This window comes from Pholcus phalangioides, unplaced genomic scaffold, assembly GCF_987345545.1.
Source record: "Pholcus phalangioides strain wild (caught in Gottingen) unplaced genomic scaffold, Ppha-v1.0 ptg000009l_1, whole genome shotgun sequence".
In the NCBI taxonomy this organism is placed as follows: domain Eukaryota; kingdom Metazoa; phylum Arthropoda; class Arachnida; order Araneae; family Pholcidae; genus Pholcus; species Pholcus phalangioides.
In genome coordinates, this window is record NW_028301602.1 from 5,282,918 (window position 1) to 5,308,582 (window position 25,665).

Below are 25,665 nucleotides of genomic sequence, written 5' to 3' on the forward strand. Positions count from 1 at the left end.
AAAACAAAACATCCATCCACCCACTGAAAAAAAAGTCGTATAAAAGCTAATTTTCTTCACTTTTTATCAATAAAAGAGGCTATAAAAACTACCACAAATATATTACGAAACAGTTGAGAGAAAAGTATCACTAAAAATCGATGAAGCGACAGTAGAAAGCAATTCTTGTCATAAGAGAGTGAAAGATTGGAAAATGTTGCTTTTTTTTTCACCATCATGATTTAAAACGAGAAAAAAATTAACCCAATTTTCATGGGAAAAACGTCGCTATTTGTTCAGTTGCGGACTTGACAAAACGATTCCCCCCTCCTATTTTTTTGCTGCTGTTGTATATTGTATATTGTAAAACGAGGTCGGTATTAGTACCATGACGACTCCCTTCTTTAATAACACCAACACTTGTTGTTCATCATCAAGGTGCTGCCAGTTCCACACGAGTAGATATTTGAGAGCAGATCCCAGAAAGAACCAAATTGGCTTCTCTTTTTTGCGTCGACTCCACCACAGAAAAAAATTGAGCTTTATATCGACACCATTTCTCTCTTCTTCAGATAAAGGAAAGAGATATTATTTACCCTTCTTCATTGTCGTATTTATTTATTATTTGCTTCGCTATTTCACATATCTCTTATACGCATTTCTTGCCATTGATACTGTAATAATGCCGAAAGGGGGTTTTGAATACCTCGACATCGAAATACAAATAGTTTGGACAAGACTTCATGGTTCGATAGCTGCTTGAATTATAGAGTATATAGTATACATTGAGATATCTTTGTCTCGATGAATTTTTTTTTAAGTTGTCAATCTGTCCCGTAATTTATTTGGATTTTTTTTGCAGTTTATTAATTGACGGCGTGAATAATAATTATTTTTTAATTTACCTTTGCAATGTTATAATTATGTGTCTGGTATGAGATTGTGTGAAATGTGATTATAATTAGAATTCTGAGTTCAAATTATCTGAAACTAGCTGTTACCCGTGGTTTCTCTCGCATGGATGTGTTAATCGAATTCCCCTCCCCCCCCCAATATAAAATTTGAACCCCTCATGACCTCTCTTGAGAGGGGGGGGGTGAATTTTAACAAATCCCGTCTTAGTGAGTCTCTACATTCTAAAATAAAAATACTGACCAAATTTCATATTTATAGCTCCTGCGGCTTGGCATTATTTCTCTATATTACCTTTAGACCACCTTATGACCCCTTTAGGGGTGAAATTTCGAAGACAAAACCCTTTTTAGTGGGTCTTTGCATCGTCATGAAATGAAACTACTGACCAAGTTTCATATTTGTAGCTTGAGCGTTTGAATGAAGACTGTGTTTTATTTCCGAGAAGTGCCATTATCTCAAGTTTTGGTTAACCAAGTCAACTTTTTCCCTCGAGAAGCAGCAGTAAAAAATTTTTTTTTTGGCATATGCTTCGTTTTTTATTGCAAAAATACGCAAATGCCCATCTTTTTGAAAATTCTATGCCAATGCTTATTCCCGGCTCCAATTCACAGCCTTTTCTCAATAAGCAGATTTGAGAAAAAGCAACCTCAGCGTTCAGTTGGTTGATCCTGGGAATCTTTTCTCAAGTTTTTTCTTAATTTCAATCAAGTTATCTAATGTTGTTTGCAATCAAGAAATAATTATTTAATTTTGGTTACTTTCTTCTCTGTTTAAAAAAAATCTTAGTCCATTCACCGTTTGCATACGAGTTGTCACATTTGATATTTATCCACTTTTTTTACCATAATGCTTTGATAAAATTAACGCTGTTTGGAAAGTATATGTATAGTATTTTATACTGTTGAAGTTCTAGTTTTTTTTTGTTTTGCTGTATTTTTTTGAATGATTTATATAATTTTCGATTTGTGAAAATTCATTTAACTTTCTGTTCAATTTTTTGTCCTATTTTTCATTTTTTAAATATTTATGCCTTTGTGTTTTGTTTTTCTTAGTAACGTGAAAATTTTTCGTATGTAATTTGTCTGCTTTTAACGATAAATGCTATTCTGCTATATATAAACCCATATTCACATCACATACTTTCCATCTTATTTTTTTAAACAAATACATTTTAATTTTATTATGTAAAAACTAATTGTTCACCCATACTCTCTTTGTAACGGGGCATTTAGCCCTAAACAGTACAGATTTAAAAAAAAATTGAGGTGGGCTGTAGGTACACACGACCCAAGTTTTGATGTGAATACGTTTTTTGTGTTTACCTTTGCGTGGTAGTAGGTACTAACATAATGAAATTGGTATCATCGGATTTGTCTTTGAAATAGCTAACAGGCAATACTAAGTACCGCCTATTTGGGTTGCAAACTTCTCGAGATATAGCGTAAAACATCATTACGAATGCGGGCCGTGAGCCTAATATTAGACCGGAAGAGGTATTCGTACAAAAGTAATGCCATTGGATTTGCCTCAAGAATATCTACCAGATTTCTGTTTGCGTTGCGAACCTGTCGAGATATAGCATAAAACAATTTTGTTATGAAAGTGGGCCGCGAGTCTTGTGCTCAGATCAGAGGAGGTATTAAAACCAGAGTAGTATCACTGAATCTGTCTTAAAGAGATCTACTCCACAGACATCAAGAACCATGAGCGGCCGTTTTTTTCGAAAAAACGGCCACTCTGCAAACGTTAAAACGGCGTTCCTTTTGAAATTTATCGGGAGAAAAAGAACACCACATGCATGTAACTTGGGGAGGAAGAAAAACCGTATGCAAATCTGCGTCACAATGATTGCCTCAATCACTGACTGCCCTCCGACGGCGTATGTGGTTTCAGCACGATGGAGCTCCAGCCTATTTTGGGCGAGAGGTACGGCGCTATATGGACGTCATTTTCCCAAACCGATGGATCGGACGAGGTGGTCCTGTAGCCTGGCCACCATGATCATCCGATCTGTCCTGTCTTGATTTCTTTTCGTGGGGGACAGCTGAAGAGTCTGGTGTATGTAACTCCTCTTGACTGAAGAGGACCTAATCGCAAGACTTTCGGCTGCTGCTGGGGAGGTTCGCGGCATGCCTAGAATATTCCAGATCGTTTGCCAATCCCTCCTTCGCCTCTGTTCTTCTTGCATCACCGTTGGCGGTCGCTCTGTTGTGCAATTATTGTAAATTATTCATTAAAATTGCTTTGTTAACGTATACGTTATTCTTGTGTTTTCTTCTCGTATCCTCGGTTTTACTATGTTGCGCCCTGTAGCACGTTTGCATTTCATTTTACATCATGCATTCTTTGACGAAAATTGTTTGTTTTTGTGTTTACTACCTTTTCTGAATCACCCGGCATACTTCGAGTCATGAGAAGGATGACCACCCACTTCTGGCCCAGGGATCCAGAGAACGATCTTATCTAAAAAAGTTTTTGTTCATTATAAATTTTGTTTGATTTCATTCAATTCGATAAGTACAAGGCATCGCTCTTAGGGATCAGGGTAAGCTGCTCTGGATAGGACGGGGGCCACGAGAATGAAATGTCGTCGAATGGAAGCCATGGGCTTAAAAAATGTTGAGAATCACTGATTTAAAAGACCTTATTCACGTCAAAAGAAGTTTTATGCATTTTATTTGGTCTAGTTTCTTTAGTATATATCTTTTCCGAAACTTATTATTAGGGGAATATCAATGTGGTAATCGGTAAGTCAATATATAGTCAATGCATTCTTTATTGTGAGCAAATCCTTTTTGTATATGAAACAACGACCTAGAACTTTCTTTTTATTTCCCCTAATGATATACCATAAAAATAACATCGAATTTTCAAGCACTGCTCCATTTTGTTTATTTTTTGATATCGATCAAGACACTTTAGAACGAAAACGTTTGACCCTCCTTTTATTTATTTATGAGCCAATTTTCTTTGTGCGTAAATTATAAAGATTCAGACAATAAATCTCTCGAAACGCCATAATCGTAACTTCACGGGACATTAGTTCATACGTGTTATTTTTCTGGAATATAAAAAATAATACTTCTCTTTTCAAATCGAAATATTCTGATTGTCCATACATATTGGCAGTTGCATGAATGGTGATTTGAAGGGATTATGGCACATTCGGTTTCATGATAATGATCATCATTGGATTTTGTGCAAAGTTACAATAGAAACGATCGAAACGTTGCAACAAATTAGAGCAGAACTTTCAAATATTATTCAAGAACTTTTTAACATTTTTTTACCTCTCTCACTTCCATTTCAATAATACAACTCCAGAAGATTTTGCTTTCAGAAAATTACAAACCTTATTTGAGGAGCTTATTTTCAAAAAAAGAAACATTTCCGCTTTTGCTAAATTTATAGAAGTAAAAAAACTTTTTTTTTCGGAATGGACTGCTTTACAAAAGTAGAAAATATCCCAATAGGTAGCAGAATACGGGTGTGGTATAAGAATGTTTGAATGTAATGCTTCTTGATCAATATCAAAGGGAGTTATCTATATTCAATATTTGGAAACGTTCCATTTTGAAAGAAAATTAGTGGAAATGTTATCTTTTGATCAAAACTGGAGCCAGTTAAGGCTGACAAATTGAAAATTTCTTTTCTCGGCTCCCTTTTGCTTCCGGAAGGTTTCTCTTAGCCAAGTAAAGAAGCCTTACTTCTCTCTAGTGAATAACTTAAAAAACATGATTATTCTACAGTGGTACCTCCCTTAAAAATACTCGCCACAGAGAGCAACAGGCCTACAACGGTACAATTATTCAATCGTTACACTTCACTCATAGTTAGAAAAATTAATAGCAGATGGCAGCAATGCGCATAACAAGCATTACACAGTAAAAAAAATTCACGTTACGTTCACAACGCGTACACGCACATTCTAACAGGTACCAATTCGTTAGATACTCCGAAGAGGAATGTTCACGATGTGCATTTGTTTTAGTATTAACAGTGGTTCCTCCCATAACGGACGCTCACATTAGCGGCCAACTCTACCAATGGACACTTTACTGAATTACGTCGATGGGGCTCAATATGTATCTTACTGTACATTAACAGACACTCCTCGTAAGAGAACAAAATTTTAGGTTCTATGGGTGTCCGTTATCAAGAGGTTCTACAGTAGAATGCGACTCTGAAAGCACTTCTGAAAAATGTGCCATTTTGAAAAATAATCGCTTATATAACGCCAATAGAACAACCGCTTTGTTATGTTCAATTTTGAATGAAACATACAGAAGTGAATAAACAAATTGTATGCGTTCCCTTTTCGTAAAAACGACCAATTATAGAAAAAAATTTCGACCAAAAACCGTTTGAATAGACAGTGTTGCATTATGTGACAGAGCTCACCCTAAAACAAAGGTCTTCAAACTTTTTCTAGTCGCGAACAGGGCCGTCTTAACACCATCATTGGCCCCTGGGCCTAGTGATTTTGCTGAGGCTCAACCGGCAAATTATCGAAAATTTGAAATATTTCTCAAGATATTTTTGTGAGGCCCTTCCTTTTTTGAGGTCTCAGAGCCATGCCCAGGTAGGCATTGGTCGCGAGCACCACCTGTACCTATCATCAAAAGAAGAGTACCTTTACGGTAAGCTTGACATGCGAATACATGATATCAGGATGATTTCACCGGTTGAATGCAATTTACACAAGGTGTCTAATTAGAATGTTGATCAAGTGCTCCCGAACATGAAATCGAACGCTATCATCGAGCACTGAGGGTGCTTCAGGAGAGCACCGTGGTGTTCGCGAGCAACTGGTTGGATATGTCTGCCCCAAAGTTTTAGGAGCCGTTGAAAAGTGCATTTCAAAAAAAAAAAAAAAAATAGAGGAAATTTTTCCTTTTGAAAAATGTTTCTCATTTGAGGTACATTCAAAAGCTGAAAACTTTTTAAAATAGACCGATAAGTCGCAAAGTTGATAGTGTTGCTGGTTTTGGGTCTCACCTGAAAATGGTTAAGAACCCCTCCAGTGTCACACATCGTCCGAAATATTTCCGGACACTGTCAAATCAATGATCGATCCATCCTACAGCATTATTTGAACATACGGTGTAACCACAAAAAAAATCAATTTCCATCCCTCAAACAAGGGCATAGCGAGGAGGGGGGACTTGGGGGTCTGGTCCCCCCCTCCCAAATGTGAGAAAATGACCGAAAAAAGGGGGAAAAAATGGCCAAATCTGTTGTTCTATCACTTTGGTCTCCCCTCCGGAATGAAAGTGGTCTCCCCCAAACGAAATTTCTGGCTACGCCCCTGCCCTCAAAATTACAGCATTTTGCAGGATTTCCGTGCATTAGCTCCGATGAAGGCAAGAAATTACTAGAAGCAGCATTTTTCCTGTAGTTTGACATACATACACTGACACACACAAACACAAGGCTGTCTCAGCTCAACAAGCAATTCGTTCCGTTCCTATGGTCCGTTTCATGTCGGTGGTCGCCCGCCTTGTTAAGCCTTTTACGCTTGACGAAGTATTCCTTCAGCAAAACTTTGTCGAGAAGCAACGAATTTGCTCACGGATCTATGGAGACAATCCACAAGAAGAGAAAAGAAAATTGATCATAATTTTCTTTCTTTTCTTTGTGTGTGTGTAGCCCGAGGTTGTTCCGTTTGCTTAATCGAGTGGCTATAACTCTATCTATATCCTTTAAGCATTACCTGATAAAATAGCTTTCCGACGAGATCCAAAGTAATCATCGGAACATGATTCTGCCGCAATTCAACTGTCATCATTTCCATTCGTGCCTATTCTTATTGAATTTATTTAAGAGATAAGAGGGGAATGAAACGATATGCATATCTTATAAAATATGATCAATTTGAAAGAAACAATAGGAAGTATTTGTTTCTAAAAATTTTATGGGCACTAAAAATGTTTATATTTTCATATGGGGTTTTCTTATCACGTAAACATTTTGTTCTTACATCGATATAATCTTCCCTAAAGGAATGTTGAGAAGAGATACATTTCTGCGCTCGATAATATTTTATAGCACTGCTACAAATATATGAATAATATACAGCACCACTGCTATAAAATGCATATAATCAAGATAAATTTATTTTTATTTGCACCATCAGTTTTTCAACATACCAATGAATTACTCTCCAGCTTTTTTAAGATAAAAATGAAATTAGCTGTAATGTGATTGTGCTTTGTTTATTGTACATGTTTTTTTTAGGACCGAAATAGCTTGTAAAAAACAAGTAGATATTTTATCTTTCATGGATATACAGGATGGAAACTCAAGTCAGTTTCACCTGAAATTACTCGTGAACCGCTGACTACAGAAGCATACTTTGAACAGTGAATTAGGAAAAAATATTTAAATAGCGTGCTCGTCTCAGGCGTGTCATTTATTTTACTAAGGGCTGCATATGTACCGAGATAAAAAATTAAATTTCTTTATTCGGTCTAGTCGTTGTGGTGGTCGAGTGGTTATAGTGACGGACTCGCGATGCGAGGATCCGGGTTCGAACCCCACCGTGGTGGTCGGCTGAAGTTGGTTTTCTGTGGTTCCCAACTTCAAGGCGCAAATGCGAGGTGGTGTAGCATTTGTGGTATAGCAGTAGTAAGTAGGGCCTCCAAAAAATGGCTCGGGGATCCATGATGTTCTTAAGTCAGCCACCTCGTTGGCAATTTGCCTGTTGTGGCGTTGTATTTGTACCTCTGTCCGCTATTTTCCCATTAATAAGTTGTTGCCCTGTCTCTCCCGAGGCCCCCCAAAATAAATAAATATATAAAAAATACACGTTTTCAAGTGTATGCAATTTGAAGTGCAATAAAATTTGATATATTTGAATTTAAAGAATTTCTGAAAATGAGAAATGTGAAGTTCAGAATGAACGAATTTGTCCGTTAGTTTATGCTCTTCTTTCCTTCATTTTATTAGCGATTTTTTAGTTCAAATATCTCAACGAACACTTATAAAACATTAAATTTTTTTTGCGCTCAGGAGCGACAAGGCTACATTTCTCTATTGAGAGCTGGAAGACAAGGGACCGTAAAAAAAAATTAAATTTTGCATCTTGGAGCAGATTAAATAAATTACAAATTTAATAGGTGGGTGGAAATTTTGTTTAAATACTTTTTCTAATTGAAAGTATGTTTCTATAGCCAACGGTCTACGACTTATTCGAGGTGAAACGGACCTTAGTTTGACCCTGTATAATACTTCGAACTTGAAAAATCTCATTTACATGTATAACCTCCTCCGTATAAACCAGGGATTCTCAAACCTTTCGCACTCCCGGTACCCGTGATATTATTTTGAAGTGCATCGCGGCACAGACATCCTACACTCATCCTAGAGCTGGTGAATGAAAATACTCTTCTACCCTTAATCTCCATGATACGCTGATCGGGAATCACATGCTTACTAATGCTACTAAACCGGACGTGCACCTCGTGAACATTCCAATTTTTTTTGCTTGTACGTATTATGCGTGCATTTTTAATGAAGTCAGCCTGATTGCGCTCTGTGGGACGACATTTTTAAATAGAAGACCAGATCGTATCCACACCTCGAAGTTCAACGTTGCCTCTGCTTTCAAACCCTCTCAACCGACTGCACGGCGGTATTAAGGCTTTAATTTTGAGGTTTCTCTAAATTATTATTTTCAAGTAGCACACACACTTTTTAAAATACTAAATAAATACAGTAAAACTCGTTCATACGGTTCAAGATGGCACCATTATATGTATGCTCTCTATTAGGTTAGTGTCTTGTCGAATTATAGTTCCGTTAATTACTAGACACCTCTGATTTTGGTGCTGAGAATGTTAATCAGGTTGTTACGGTCAAAAGTTCTTAGCGTCAGACATGAACATATGTACTAGCTACTACATCAACAATTTGTTGTATTAAAAGGAATTCATTCCATTATATTTGAACAAAACTTCTTCCTGATATGAAATTCAAGAGCTCAATTTTTGTTACTTTTTGAAGTCTTGAAATTTTCCTGAGACTTGGTTATATTAGGACGCAAAAAATGGAAAAATAAAAAAAGTAACCCATTTTAATACCGGTGAAATTCGGTGAATTTCTATCAAAATTTCACCGGGTAGATTGCTTTCAAGCAATAAAGAAGGTGGAAAGTTTAGCAATTTAGATTTTTTGTTTCGGGGTGGTATTAAGGCTTTCATTTTTAGGTTTCTTCAACTTACAGTGAAACCTGTACGAAATGGAACGTCAACAGACTGAAATAATATTCCGTTTCAGACAAGTTTCCGTCTCATACAGGGTCCGTCTTAGACAGGACCCTGTATGAGGACGTCTGTATTACTTTCAGGACGTGCCACTGTCACAACGGAACGTCGTCTTTTTTACTAATATTTTTATTATACTTGATAACAATATCTACATTAGAATCAATCGTAGAAGTTTCATTCCTTTCGGACACTCTTTGAGAAATAGTTTCTGTAAGTCGAATTTTTAATGTGCGATTGTTATAATGAGTTATATAGTTATAATTTTTATGATGAGGTTATTTTCCCCACTATAAACCATAGTTTCTCAAACTTTTTGTTTCATCGCCTCCCCCTCCCGTCAAGTGAACCTATAGGATCCTATGTTATGCCCGTAGCTTCTATCGCTCTCCATAGACGATTCCATCGCCCACCGGGGGCAATATCGCCCAATTTAGGAAACATGACTATTCTGAATTCCTAAAAGTATATAGTCATCTTTTCTCTCTTTCACTTCAAGGAATTTATTCTTGAAATTTATTCACTGTGAGAATCAAACGTTGGTGATAGCGAAGGATTTAAAATGCGCTCCGATTTCAGGTAAGTTTAAGTTGCTCGTTGCGTTCTGCACTGTACCATTTTTGTATGTTTATTGAAATCGAATGATAAAAATTTACTCGAATAATGACACAAGTGAGACAAAATATCGATTCAATTGAAATGTTTATCACAGAATAGCTGCAGAATTACACCAAATCTGCCATCCACCGGAATTATTCACTCGGTATGCGTGAAAGCGTGTGTACCATCGTACGGCTCGGAGTCCGACTCGAGGTAGGCAGGGTCTTCGTTAGCCAAGTGGTTCATCAATGGTTGCAATTCATCCACCTCCAAGCAACGTCGTCCAAATGACTCATGGCAAAAAAGAAAATGAGCGGGCGCAGTGTGCAATATGTTCTTTGTACAGAGAGTGGTTTCGCCTCATCAACTTCATTCCATGTCTTCAATATGCAGCGAGAAATCACGTGGATGGTCACTGAAACATCAAACAAATGTATTCAAAATTCAAAGCACTTTCGAATAAAAGTTCACAGCCTACAAATATTTATATCAAGGTATATATTCATTGTAAACTCATTAATTCTTGGTGAATAAGCCTACATTGAAAGAAAAATAAAATAACTAGTAGAGGGCAGTGCTTGGCTTGAGGTGTTTCAATTTGTCACTCTTATGGGCCTAATCCTATCAATATAGTGTGGTCATTTACGACTGAAATTTTTATCATGATGGACGTATTTGGGGATTCCGAATAGGCAGACACTTATTTTCCGAGCATGACAAGCCAAAAAAAAAAAAAAAACACATAGGCCTACTGGTGAACAAAAACACATTGTAAATGCTCTAAATAAAATACTTTAAATAAATTTGTTGCAGTTCTTGGATTCTTCCCGCCTGTGTGTGATAGCAATCTAATTAAACTATTAAACTGGTCACGAATAGCTCCTAAACAGGCCGCTAGAGTAGGGGGGCCTCCCAACCTGTATACGCGTACCTTCGGTATGAGGGGGAGGGTTACGTACGTGCAATTCAGGAATACCCGAAAAATTATCAGCAACGATGGATAAACGGAGTAAAAAGAAATCAAAGAATTGCAAGCAATTATTTATGGTGCAATAAAAGTGTGTATGCAATATTATCTCACATTTCTTGTTATACGAAAGCCTTTTGTCACTTCTGTGGATACACCAGTGACATCTTAACACATGGACCAACCCGGGCTCTCCCCGGAGGCGTCTCATGATAATGAAGTCTGGTTAAGAATTTCGATATTAAGCTCGTGAATTGGTAGGCAAAGGTATATCTAATCAGAGGGGGGGGGGGGACTCAGAAAAACCGATTTGCCCGGGGGCCCATGATGATCTTAAGACGGTCCTGGGATACGTAAGCTTCCTGTGAATTTCTATTTAGCGAGTCTTTTATCAATTTCTAAAGATGCCCGACATGTGCGCATTTTGAGGGTAAGAAAGCTTCATAAAATACGCATGTCTAGCGGTAAGCAAATTTCTTACGCATTTGAAAGGGTAGATAAGCCTCCTACCGATTTCTAGGAATACGCAAGTCTCTTATGCATCTATGAAGATACGCAAGATTTCTGAGCATTTCTAAGAGCATACAACGCAATCTCTTACGAATTTATAGGGGCTATGAATGCGTAAATTACGCAAGGTTCAGACTTATTCAAAAAGGTTCTTGAAGCTTGAATGTTTGGGAATCATTTTGAGCTATGCTAGAGATCGCGAACAACTCACGTCTAGAAATTGATTCATTAAGAAAAAGTAATTATTGTTTGCTCAATCACCTCTCGAAGTTTGTACTAAGGATTCATAATTACCCATGTATCAGTGGTTCCCAAAATTTTGAGGAGCGGCCCCCTTCTGACGAAAATTCTAATGGTGACCACCCTTATTTTCCAACTTCGGTTGAAATTTAATCGCTAGATGGAGCTGCACCGATAGCATTCATATGTGCGTAATCAATTCTGCATTTTTTGATTCTTTTGAAAACCGACATACTGAGATCCAGATACGTAAGTGTCGTGCTTGATGTGTGTGTGTGTATGCATTGTGTACATCAGCCTGTGTTTGCCAATCAATGAAAGTGGAATGGTTGTAGGGCTTACTATCATCAAAATCTGCAACTACATGATTACATGATTTCGTATAGCCTGGTAATTAAAATTGTAATCCTGGTAATCATGTAAAATTTAAATTTTGCAGGGTCTGCTAGCATGAAAAAATAATATATGCAGAGCGCATAGCAAACAGCGGAATGACATTTTACTGGCGAACCGTTGATCCTAGAGGAATACTTCCAGTTAGAAAAAGTTTCCAAATAACGTGTAGTACTCAGATATGTCATTCATGTTTCAAGGGAATGTGCAGTTATTTAAAAAATAACTTTTTGTACAGTCTCCCATGTGCCTCAATACCCCAATTGAAAAAAGTTGTTGCAGTGTTTCTCCTGAAGCCAACAAAAAATATTTCACTTTTCTCAGCGCAATATTCACCGAGATATTCGAATCAAAAAAACGGGGGAAAGTCGAGAAAAAACAGCATTAAAAGCGGGTAAAACGGTCTTCCCGCATTGAATGCTGTGTTTTCCTAACTTTCCTCCTTTTTTCGAATTAGAATATCTCAGCGAATGGTGCACTTAGAACGGTGGAATTTTTCTTGTTGGCATCAGGAGAGACAGGGCAATAAATTGAGTTTTGCGGCAAATGGGAACTGTATGAAAGTTTATTTATTTTTATTTTATAAAGATATAAATAAACTATAGAACCCCTTGCAACATGAATTACATATCTGAGTACTACACGTTATTTGAAAACTCTTTCAAATTGGAAGTTTATCAGTGGGAAAACTGGAATTAACGGTTCGGCAGTAAAATGTCATACACCCATATTTCTATGCACCCTGTACATATATTTTCATTTTCAGCGTTTAAGATTTTAAATTTTAATGGGGGGGGGGTTTCCTTTTAAAGACATCCTGTAATTTCTAATTTACTAGTTGTGTGCTTTACGTTTAACTAGTGAGTGCGTACATGAATGATAAGTAGCTGAGCTATGAGTTAAGGTGTGTTTTAAGTTCAACATATATGCTTATTCACGTTGAGAAAGAATATAAATAAATTTATTTTAAGACATTTAAAATTTCGAAAATCTTCCGCGACCTCCCCCTTCGTTGCTCGAACGGCCCCTCAGGGGGTCGCGACCCACAGTTTGGGAACCACTGCTTTATATTATTTGGATAGCGATTTATATATTTTTCTCATCATACATTGAGGTAAAAAAAATTATTGCGAAATTTAAATAACTAAATAAGTCATCGTACGATAATCAAAAACGTACGATAACATAACACAAATCAACGTATTTGTACTGATGCAGAGAACACAATCCGCTCGATTTGCTCTGTCACGAGGATCATCATCACAAATAGCTTCGGGGTGTTCCTGTCCTGAATTTCGAAACGTACTCTACATACGGACTCCATGCCTAAGGGCTTTCTTAGAGCATTTGTGGGAATACAGACCGGTATATATGCACGACTACAAGTAAATAACCATAAATACATATATATAAGGAAGAAAATACAACGTTGGCTCGCGAGTTCCGTTAAATATGGAGGGCAAAAACGTTCACAGTGAAACGAAATCCCTTGGTGATCAAACGATTGCTTTGATGATCATTTGGGATGGTACTAAGCATGAAATCTGTTTCCTTCGGCGATTCTCGGAGTAATATTTGATACACACGAGTTTTTCGGGAAGAGTCTACTGTTCAAAATGGATGATTTTAAAGCTTGGTATTATTTGGTTCAGAATTTTATCATATTTTTAAATACGATAATAAAGGCCCATAGCATTCGATAATACTCGTAATATAGGTTTTATAAAAATAGGGCAACAGGAATTTTTAGGAGTTTAAATTTATTTATGTATTTAGAGAAAAAAGATTTTTTATAGAGATTCCTGTTGTATAACTTCAGGGTGACAATTTCCAGACTTGAAAAATCTGTAGTTTATCACGTGATGAAACACTGAAGGAAACATGTCATACGTATAAAAGGGAAAATGGGATTTTTTCGTATATATATTTAAGGTTAATTTAATATTTTTATCCTTCACTGATATAAGTACGCGGCCTCTCATTTTGGTTCGAACAACCTACGTTTCACTTCCGAGTTGAATGGTATTACTATCACGGATGCGACTAGGGTCACCGATTTGGGAATTTTCATCGACGAGAGGCTTAGGATCTCTGAACATTGTTCAGCGGTGGTCAAAAAAAGCGATTAGAATGCTCGGTTTCATTTATTCAAAGGCCTCTTCATTTTCTCCTAAAGTCATTCTTCCGCTTTTTCGGGATTGGTTCGTCCTGGACTGAAGTATGCAGTAAGGTTTTGGAGACCGCATATACCTGCAGAGGGACATTGACTTCGTCGAGAAGTTGCAGAAAAGAGCTACGCGTGCTCTTGTTGGCACACAAGATTTCAGCAATGAAGAAAAACTTGATTCCTTGAATATATGTTTGCGTTGGAGGGACGCAGTTGTCAGGGAATATGATCAAAGTGTTTGAAAATTTCAACGGGATGGATATGATGAACGATGGGACAATTCCAGACTATGGTGTCGCAGTGAGTTTTCCCTAATAGGGATGTTAATTAATGGAATAGCTTACATCCGAAGGTCGTGAATTCTAACACAATTTACATGTTTAAAAAGAAGTACGATGAACATATCGGGATAAATCGAGAAACTATTCATACTTAGATAAGACAAACAATTTTTTTATGGGAATCTTTTTTTCAGCCACCTCGCTGGGTAATTTGCCTGTTGTGGCCTTTGGGGTTGCATTTGTATAAAAGATTGAAATCATTTCACCAACTTATAAAAGAAAATTATGACTGTAAATATGAATATTGTATCTCACATGTCATTTTTTACGTTTTCCTTTTTTTTTGTAGAATTCATTTTTATCCACTGTTTCGCAGTAACGCTTCTTCTTCCAAATTGACGATTTTAGCAATAATTGGCAACTTTGATTATACTTTAAGCATCATATTTGGCAACAATTGCCTATTCTCCGCCTTAATTTCCCATATTTTTCAAGAAAATATGGTCAGCTTATAATTGCAAGGACTGAAAAAAATATTACTCAAGACATTTTTCATTCAATCGAAGCACAATTTAAAATTTTTTAGGGATTTTTGTATAAAGAAACGAAAAATGGAAGAATATGGTTTTGAGGATTTTAATACGGTTAAAAAATTGGAAGCCTTCCGGGTAAATTGGAAGCATTGACACCTATGCAACTTACATTGCTTGCGACCTGTGATGTCCGTGATGATGGTGGCCATGATGATGGTGACCATGATGAACTGGAACGTAAACTTTCTTAACGTGGTGGTGATGATGGTGGTGATGGTGATGTCCATGATCACCTTGCAGTAGTTTAGCTATGATCCCAGCTCCTAAGAGCGTCTCCAGTCCGTAGCCATGTTTATGATGGATTGCGTTAATCATCGTAATTCCGATGAAAAAGATCACAATGCAAAGAGTGACAGGCCTGAAAAGCTGCATGTTCTCTGTTTGTGAGTGGATGATCTCAGAAATACTTAAGGGCCAATTTGTGGTTTATTTGTATGTTCCTGAAATTGAATGATCGGAATTAATAAAATGAATGTTAAGTGTGATAATAATACTACACATAAGAAAATTATGCAGGAGCACTAATAGAATGGTGAGTCATTGATAGCGGATAACACATAAACTTGAAATTCAGATTTAAGAACACTACTGCCAAGCCGTACGTGCACCTCGTAAACATTTTTCTGGGGCAATATTTCTCAACCTTTCTGAACCCAAGGACCAGTAAAATGTATGAAACAGTTCGACGAACCTGTTGTGTCCCGTATGATGGGATATTCGATTTTTTTTATTCATTCGCTCCGTTTTTTCAACGGTGCTTACTTGAATTTGTAATATTTACTAAAATCGTGAATGAGAACAGCGTTTTCGTAGTTATTGTGATAATTAGAGTCCCTGGAATTTCAGGTAAAACACCGTAAATGCATTTTTTGCCTACTTTTTAAACTTTTTTTGTAAAAATTGTCTATTTTGTATTTTTGCTGAAATAAATTCCTATTTCGGTAATGTTTTATGTATATTCGTGACACATATTTATACATATTTAGAGAACACACGCGTATTTTAAAGGATACATTCTGTAGAACTTGGATGTTTATAGCATTGAGAAAATTTCAACCCTTACTCAGGGCCGTAACTGGGGGGGGGGGGAGCAGAAGGCAACTACCCCGGGTGGAAAAATTTAGGGTGCGGCAATTTTAGGTGGGTACAAAGAACACCGTTACAAAATTGTTGAGTTTTAAAGTTTTGGTGGCAGCAAAATAATGTTTGCCCCTTTCCACAAAGATCATAGTTACGGCTATGTCTTAAGGGCCGGTCGATTGCCTTCCAGATGGAATGGTTTGGATTTTAAAAGTGTTCCCGCGCAGCAAAGCAATTCCCCCCACCCGGTGCTGGAATAGGCTGGGGATTTCGAAACTTCTCAAACAAGTTTTTCAAGTAACCAGAATCATATGCAAAAATTAAGTGGAATTTGTGTAGTTAAGAAAACGAAAGAACAACGCGCGAGTAATTTGTTGACTAAACTACCAGAAAAAGATGTTTTTTTCTAGCGCCCTCTGCTGTTGACTTAAAAAATTAATCTCTGAATTGATGCATTTTATTGGAATATTTTTTCATTTTTCAGAGAAATTTTTTCTTACGTTTTAAATTATAATTTTAAAATAAAATTTACTACATCTGCGTGTGAACTCAATTATAGTAAGATTTGATGCAATTAGTACTGGTTAGTAAAATTTTTACTTTTTGTTTTGGTCAGTGGACAAATTTTGTTTCATTTCGAGTCAGTTTAAGTTTCGATTTCATGCGCGCGTAAATAAATGGATTTTGTTTCTCAGCGCCATCTACCTTTAACATTAAATACTACTTTCTAATTTTGGTCATATGTCTTCACATTTTCTATCGTTTTTTACTTATCCAAGAAATCGATTTCTCAATAATTTACAGGATAATTGATTACTTTGATTAACTGTGCCCGTTTATAAAATAATCGGGTTCAGTGAAATATCAGTTAATACGATGTTTCTTCAGTGTTTTATGTGCTCTGAACCATTTAAATAACTTTAAAACTTTTCTTTCAATGGAAATTTCTTTTTTAAAAAACTATTTTTTTCTATATATTTTCTATACATTTTTTTCTATTTTCACGCCAATTATTATAATCTGTTATTGAAACAGTAGATGCAGTCTAATGCCATGTTTTTAGTTACTTTTACTTTTTTCCCATAAATATCTTTTTTTAATGCCAAGACCAGCAAACCGTCCTCACCAGGCCAGAGAGCCACAAGCCAACCAGCAGCAGGACCCGTTAAACAATTTCACCCCCCCACACTTCCCCACTTGTTGTGCACACTCTCACACACATATCAATACATAAATATGGGGGGACCATGCACCTGAACACCTGTCCTGCGGACACTGGGGGAGGGGGGTCGATGCAATAAGAGGCACTGTTTCCACACCCTCCTTATAACAAGATCATGTTCCCACCGCTCTGTCTCTAGGAAGAGTTATAAACAGGTGGTCAACAAAGACCTGAGCACCGCTGGAAAACCTAACAATATCAGGATCATGCACAGTCTCACCCCAGGACTCTTTTCTTTCAAACCAAGTACAAGTCCGGTTTACCGCTATGAGCAATATACTGTTAAATGAGTTGTGCCGGAAGTGTGCATGCGAACAGTCTGAGTGTGTATGTAGGCTTGTGTTTGATTTTTCAGTGCTACTACTAAACCAGACATGCACCTCGTTCATATTCCTGTGCGGAACTTCTAACGGATTGGTACATGTTGGAATGTGCGTGTACGTGTAGTGAAACCTGGCGTGAAGTTTGTTTCTGTGTAATGCTTGTTATGTGTAGTGCTGCCATCTGCCACCAGTTTTTTTAACTACGAGTGAAGTGTAATGATTGATGATTTATCGTTGTAGACCTGTTGCTCTCTGTGGCGAGACTTTTTAATGGGGAGATCGGCTCGCATTTGCGCCTCGAAGTTGGGAACCACAGGAGACCAACTTCAGTCGACAACCACTGTGGCGACGGTGCAGGTTGGGAAACTGAAAACCAACGTCAGCCGACCTGAAGTGTCCGATGGTATAAACAAATTGGTCAGTAGTGACCATTAATATATCAAGTACACTATGGTAGACCATTAATATATCAAGTACACTAAGGGAAGGGGTGTTACCCCTATTGTACCCGCTCCCTCTCCGCGTATGACTATCCATAGAACCCAAAAGAGGGAGACTAAAAGGGGGTTATCTTTCTAGGTGGTATAGAAATCATAAATTCATAAAATTTTTGTATATAAATATCAGTACAGTACTCAGAAATCATCTTTATAAGTTGAAAGGAGTCCGACTCCCGGTCCAAAGAGAGCTATGCACGAATTTTTTCTTTCTTCAAGTACACTATGGTACTGTATATACTGCCACTGTGATGGTCAAGGGGTCATAGTGACGGACTCGAATGGGTTCGAACCCCAAAGTTGCCACAGTAGTGGTCGGCCGAAGTTGGTTTTCTGTAGTTCTAAACTTCGAGGCGGGAATGCGAACCGGTCTCCGCGTCGAAAATTTAGCTACAGAGAGCAACAGGCCTACAACGGCACAAGTATTTAACATTAAAATTCACTCATAGTTAGAAAAATTGACGACAGATCGCAGCACTAAACATAATAAGCATTGCACAGAAACAGACTTTACGTTAGGTACACCACATATACATGCACAACTTCCAGCATGGCCCAAGTCAAGGAGGAGGAAGAGGTGCTGTATTGTTAAACGTGTTACAGTGTTAATGGACGGTCCTCGTATAACAATCTGATTTTTTCCCCTTTAAATATTATATTTGATCATTTTTGTCGCACCACGATCATTTTCTGCACACAAGGGCTAATTAGACCAGAACCTACAATTTATTGCCGATTCCGAACGGTAAGCTTGTTTTTTAGACTCATCGAGAGGTTCGTGCGCTAACCCCTCGATGGAGGACTTCCTGCAGTTATAATATTACCACATTATAATATACTGCCATTATAATATTACCACTTAACTGTACATGACCGCTAAAAAATTCATCTGTGGATTTTCTAAATCACTGCTATAAGCCGGAACGTGTATTCTGAGTGTATATGTCACCCCAACATGTTTATGTCATCAGAGTTCCGCGTATTTCACGTCCTAGTGGTGCTGTCATCTACTACACCAAACACCAACTCTGATCATACCGTCACATTGCAATTCACTGCTATTAATAACATGGGTAGGAAATGAAGGTGCTGTCTATCGGTGATCGCCTCAAGCTAGTTAGGGAAATGTCTTATCTATAATCCTCCTTTGCATTTGAACCGTGAACTATTTGCGTAGCCAAAGGGTTAAATGTTAAAAAAATCATGTTTAGAAGATGAACCCCGGCAATCTGAATTATCAGCGAATCTGAAAAAGTCCCGGTCCAAATAAATGGAGATTTATTGCAATGACTCACATATATGGGTAGTACTAGTCTTTTTGTGAGGAGGGACAAACGCGATTATGCCGCCTCCATCACAGCAAAATAAGATTATAATAATTTTGTTCCTGCACAATTTGCCACCCTGAGCAGTTGTTTCCAATCTTGAGGTCAAGATACTTCCATCACAGAACACCATGAATCCAACGATATGGAACGAAGCTATGTATATTTCTAAAATCACTCGCCTGAACAGTGAGAGATTGGTGGCAATGTGTATTTGCCCTCAAACTAGCGTTGCCATTGAAGAATTTGACAAAAAAAATCCAACGAAGCAATACTAAATTTTATACTAAAATATTAATATAAATTGTTTTACTGTGCTAGAACATTAATCTTTAAAATGAATTACCTTTTGAATTAGATTACAATCGCTGGTCGTTCAATTGTATTATAAATGGTTGATTGATTAGATGAAATGATAAATTTATAATTAAAAATCTCATAAGCATATGATATCATTCATAATACTATTCACTCCAAAAAATATAATCCAATTCACTGTCATATTTTAATCAAAAGATGGCAGCACTAATGACAATGATGATAAATCGTAGGAACCAATACGTAAAAAAAAAATATCTCCGATTTATAAATAAATTATGAGTTAAGTGTGTCAGATATTTAAAACTGATTGGTATATATATATATTTCAACTTAATAATATTTACTAAGCACCATCAATCCCAAATTTGTATTTTTATTTTATTTTTTCAATGACAAGAAAATTTTTTATAATTTCATTAAAAGAGGGCAGCACTGCTATTTTTGAGACTTCCGTTCTATCGATTTGGTGAAAATATTGTGTAAAAAAAAAAAATTATATAGCACAGTGATGGTCCCAACGTGGGCGTTAACTCCCCCTGAGGCGATGGAATATTCCAGGGGGGAAGCGGTAGAAGCAACGGGTATAACATAGGATTCTATGGGCTAGATTGCGTTGGGGGGCGATGGGAGAAAATAATTTCTGAAGAAGGGGGCGATGGGTCAAATAAAGTTTGGAAACTATGGTGTATAGGGATATCCGACGTCTTCCTTTGAGATGACATGTCTTCCTTCTTGATGTCATTTCAAGCGTCCTTCTACGTTTGGAAAAATTAACCTTTTTGTCCTCCTTTTCTGGTTTTCGGAATTCTTTCTTCTTTTACCTGACAAATTTCTTTTTTCGCTCTGAAACATATATCTCTCTTCATTGACAAGAGTGTTTTGGACCCCCCCCCCCCGCACATTTTCACACGCTTGGACCGATCGTCGCGAAATTCCCAAAATACAAGAACCCAAGTTGCCTGGGGCAGACTCCAACTTCAACTTGTCTCCAAGGCAGACCAACACCATCTATATATACTATACCGGTGTTGGGCAGACGCTATTCTAACCATGGCACAGCTGGCTCCAGGATATTATGATGAAAGTAGTCCTAAAAAACAGCTCTGGAAGAAGAAATTCGCAACATCCCTTTTGAGAATGCCATCGTTTGCTAATGAAGAGCAAATGCTTTGTATTGAACTGGGGAGGGAGTGGGGGGGGGGGTTGCTTTCCTTTTCCCCTATTCAGAAGTAAAGAAAATAGCATGCAAATAGCACCCAATACTGATTCCTCTGGCAATAAAAGCAACGCTCCCAAAAGAAAAAAAACCCTTGAGGGTAGAGGTTAAAGGGGCTGTTCCACGATTTGCATTAGACTAAAAGGGTAATAAAAATTCGACTGAAGAAAATAAAATGTCTTTGTTCGACACAAACTGAAAATTGTTTCCGGCAACCACCGCAAGTCGCCTGAAAGTACCGCCGAGCTTCAGCAGTTAGCATGAAACTAGAAGGTGACCCGGGTTTCGTGGAACAGCCCCCCCCCCCCCCCACGAAAGGATAAGAAAGCTTAGCCAATAAAAATGTAACAAAACCAAGGTTTTTGCCCGAAGAAAACTTCGTCATGCTCCAAGCAAAGGCCGCAAAGCAGTACAGCTGACCAGATTGGAGGGAACAATTCGTCATAAAAGAAGGGAGACGGATCAGTATTTGTTCTTTTTTTTAGCCGTTTTGTTTTAATTGGGAAAAATTATTGTGAAGACTCATTTTTGTGGGTATAGTGACGCCATCTATTGTAAAAATAGAGAAAAGTGACGTTATCAACGCTGCTCGAACAGCGTCCTTCTTTTTCAGTTTTTGGATCTGGTAACCATAATGTAAAAGAAAGATGACTTTGGAAATATTTTCAAAACCTACACTCGTTTGAAATTTTAGAGCCTGATAATAACGGTCTCCTCGATAAACGACGCAATCTTCCGCTATTTACGCATTAACTGAATTCTTTCAAATGTAAACGATGAAATGTAAATCATTAAAGTTATTAAAAAAACCCTACAAATGGCGAAAAAAACCTACTTTAAATTATTGTAATATATGACATCAAAAATCATTGAAGTTATAAAACTCTTGTCCCACCCATTTATTAAAATTTTACTCTAGCCTTGTTATTCACATAAAAAGGGCGTTCGTAGTCATACAGGGTATTTTACAAGGAATTTCTGAAGACAATTGAATGGTCGATTCCAAAAAAAGCAAAAGATACTATATTTAAAAACATTTCAGCAAAAAATCAGAAAATTTAGCTTTTGTGATTTCATTCACACAAAATGTTTACGGAGAAAATATAAAAATTGAAATTTCTGTGCTGCGCTTAACAACGAATATTGTCTGTTATACTGAAGTTTTTTTGTCTTATCCAAAGAAATTTACTCCCCGTCATTCGAAGAAAATTCCACCGATATATCCATAATTAAACAGCGAAATCTCTTTTGCGGACACCACACCGGCGGGACAAAAAAATTCGTCCGTGAAAGAGGGGTGACCGTTAATCAGGGGTTTAAAATGCATACTTTTATCATACAAGGGGAAATTTTAATTTGACCGTAAAAAAAGTGGTGACCGCATGCATCTGAGGGGTGTTCATTAAGAAGGGCTTTACTGTATTAATTGATTTTTGCGTTTCTTCAAAGTCTAATAACGAATTAAGTTCAAGAATATCTTAATGTTCCAGATTTTTTTTTTGAATTTTACGGATAAAATATCTTTAGCATAATGAGGGAAATTACAAGTATTTAAAAAAAATTTAATTAAAAATTTGAGGAAATAATTTTTTTATTCACATCTTAAATTAAAATTTCTTATTTCACTCAACATTAGATTTACGGTGGTATACACATCACGTTACATGTTTTTGTGATCACTTGCATGTTTAAATTTTATTTTAGAATCAATCGTAGAATTTGTATTCCTTTCAAATACTAGTTATAGCAGTACAGTGATACCTCGGCAAACGGACCCCTCTTGTTACGAATTGTTCGGACAACGAAGACTTTTTTTTCGGGATTTTTCTGCTCTGCTAACAAACATAACCGTTGATATGAATGCACGCATTGTCATAAAATAGCTGCGTCGTGAGCTGAATTTTGGCACCAATCATCATCATCAGAATCATTGTCACTAGAGCCCGATTAACTCATATGTCCACCTCGGAATCTTTTTCCAGATGCACCTATACTTTTTTTTCTGGAATTCTTTGAACCCTTTCATGTAAAATGAAATATTAGGCAAATAGAAAATGCATCGAAGAAAAAGGGAGCCTATGTTTTCAGAGCACGCGTTCTTTCGGCGCAAGACTCTTAGCATTAAACTGAACGGTATGGACATTTTAGGGGCTTATATCTGCATGTATCAGACACAGAAATGTTCTGACCAAAACTCAAATGGATGGGGGACACCTACGAATTCAATTGGGTTGTGTCAAAACGAGCTTTAGTAGAATAAAGCCGGTGTTGGTTGCGTACATACTATATTGTTTCATTTTCTATGCATCAAATAATATTGATTGTATGCCACTTTTTTTTTTCTGTTTTGCATTGATCACCGCCGGCAATTGTCTTTATTGAGTTGCCGAAATTTACAACCACTTGATGTGATCATATAGCTCCAGCCACCTTGTTGGAAAATTTGCCTATTGTGGCTTCAGATTATATATTAGTATATCAGGACCTTGGGGTTCTGATAACAATAATTGATTGATAATGTATCCGAACGAATCCAGATACAAATAACATGACCGGAGGTCCCAATTCATTTGAAAAAATGAGACAGCTCAATTTTTCATAGACAACGCTGATTACAAAATATTTAATGAGGCTGCTGCATTTCATTTACAATTTTTCAGAACCTTATCAAACTATTCTATATTATATCGCGCATTTTCCTCTTCTCCTGACATGCCAACTTGAATATGCTAGCTTTAAATAACGAGGAGTTACCCTATTATTACATATATTATGGGATATTAGAGAGGAAAAATTAGATAAATTCGGAAAATTTTTAAACAAAGCAAAAAAAAAAAAAAAACCACCAATATACAATATTAATATCGGAACAGCTAATAATTTACGCATAGAAGAAGTAAATAAAAAAAATTCATATTTATTACCAATTAGTGCTAATGAAGATATCAATAAATTTAATTTGTTAGCTACAACTATGTAATAATTAGATCTTCACTCGTTTTTCTCAATTTACTTTGAATAATTCTCAAATTATTTATTCATGTTAATGAAGAATTATATTTAATGTGACGCTTAACATCTTTTGATATCATACTCAGGAAATGTTTTCTTCAGCTTTACATAGGGTAAAGATCTAGCGCGAAAGATTAACTAGCTTTGTTATAGCATATTGGATCAGTAAGAGGATTATGTTCCTGATAAAATTTTTAAGTCAATGAGATCATAATGAACTAAATACATCGAAAACAAAGCGATGTTCAAAAAAAGAAAATGTTTGGAAGATCCGAATGGCAATGCTTTTTTATGCATCGATTCGTAAAAGAATGGCTTACGATCGCTTCTAATCTTCTTTTAATCCTTTGGATTGGTATTGTACTCTTCTTCCTAGGTTATGATAAAAATAAATAGCTTTGGAACTCCTCTATTGTTTTCTTGGTGTAAAAATCTTTCCTTTTCTTCAGACTTCATTTTACGCAAATTAACTTTCTATTAGTTTCTCAAATCTTTAGTAAAATAAAATGAAAATTTATTGAAATTTGAAACATTATTTTTTTTTCAATTTCAAACTATTTTAAATTAAGAAAATGATAGTGAATAATTTTATAAATAATGTTCATATATTTGATTTATTTTGCAGGCATTTATAGCCATGTAATGATGTGATAATACGATTGATATGGAAAATTAGAACGCTTTACAAGAAATTATCTAAATTATAAAATCTCGAAACATATATTTGAATAACGATAATTATGGAAAAATTGTCCAGATATGAACTTTAACTATGATGAATTATTTTCGAAACACTGCTTTCTGGAAATGATCGTTATGGGAAAAAAATTCACTTTTAGAGTCATGCAGGATACCTGAGTTTGGACTTTTGGTGAACCTTCTATATCGATCTTACACTAAATTTTATACCTTAAGAAATTTTAAAAGTCTCCTCTCACCGTAGACTAGAATTCCAAAATTCATCAGTTGTAAACAACGTGCATTAGATGTACTCACATTTTGCGAAATATATTACGATCTACAATTTATGAATATTGAAATTTTAGGGGTGATATTATTTTTAGTTCATGTAAACTTATTTACGTAGATAACCTGTTGTCTTTATTTTGTATATTTTTCTGAAATATACATTAAAATATGTACTCACTTTTTGTATGTAGTCTTTTGACGGTATTATCCAAGGGAGTGGGAACTGTATGTGTCTGAACTGTTTGTAAGTGACCGAGTCAGGTCCCAAAATGGAAGGTTATGGTTTTTATAGGTAATTTTTAAAATAACGTTTTTAGAGTCTAATAAGCATATTATTATTTATTGGCTTACTTTCTGGGCTTGTTTGTATATTTATTTATTTATTTATTGGGGTGTCATGACATCAGCCCTAATTTCAGCGGTGAATTTTGCGGTTGCGGTTGAGCGGTTTAGCGAGCGAAAAACCTTCTTATCTTGGCACCTGGTATCGGAATCAGGAAGCGACATGTTTCCTCGAGCAACTACTTGGCTTAAATGGACCGAAAAGCCCAGATCTCGCCGCTAGACACATCTCTCCGTCTAACAGATAATAAGAGACGAGAGAAAGTTTTCTGAGGCGGTCGGTCCACTTATTCAATTTAATGAGTGACAATCCAAACAATTTTTTTTTTGTTATCTTGGATAGAATCTACTAGAACTTTCGGATTTATATGGGAATTCCCAATATTGCACTGGCTAAAAAAAGTGTAATTGTGGTTTTTCTCAGCTACTGCGCACCAGTGACATTTCTT

General features: G+C 36.5%; 1 protein-coding gene across 1 annotated transcript; it reads right to left on the reverse strand.

The window, feature by feature from the left end:
• Window positions 1–9,894: 9,894 nt before the first annotated feature.
• Window positions 9,895–25,123, reverse strand: LOC149081663 (uncharacterized). Its single transcript, XM_089236840.1, has 3 exons — window positions 25,053–25,123; window positions 15,019–15,349; window positions 9,895–10,173 (listed from the first exon to the last, which is right to left on the reverse strand). The coding sequence occupies exons 2-3, from the start codon at window positions 15,279–15,281 to the stop codon at window positions 10,128–10,130; spliced, it is 309 nt and encodes a 102-aa protein (XP_089092966.1). The 5' UTR covers window positions 15,282–15,349; window positions 25,053–25,123; the 3' UTR covers window positions 9,895–10,127.
• Window positions 25,124–25,665: the final 542 nt, after the last annotated feature.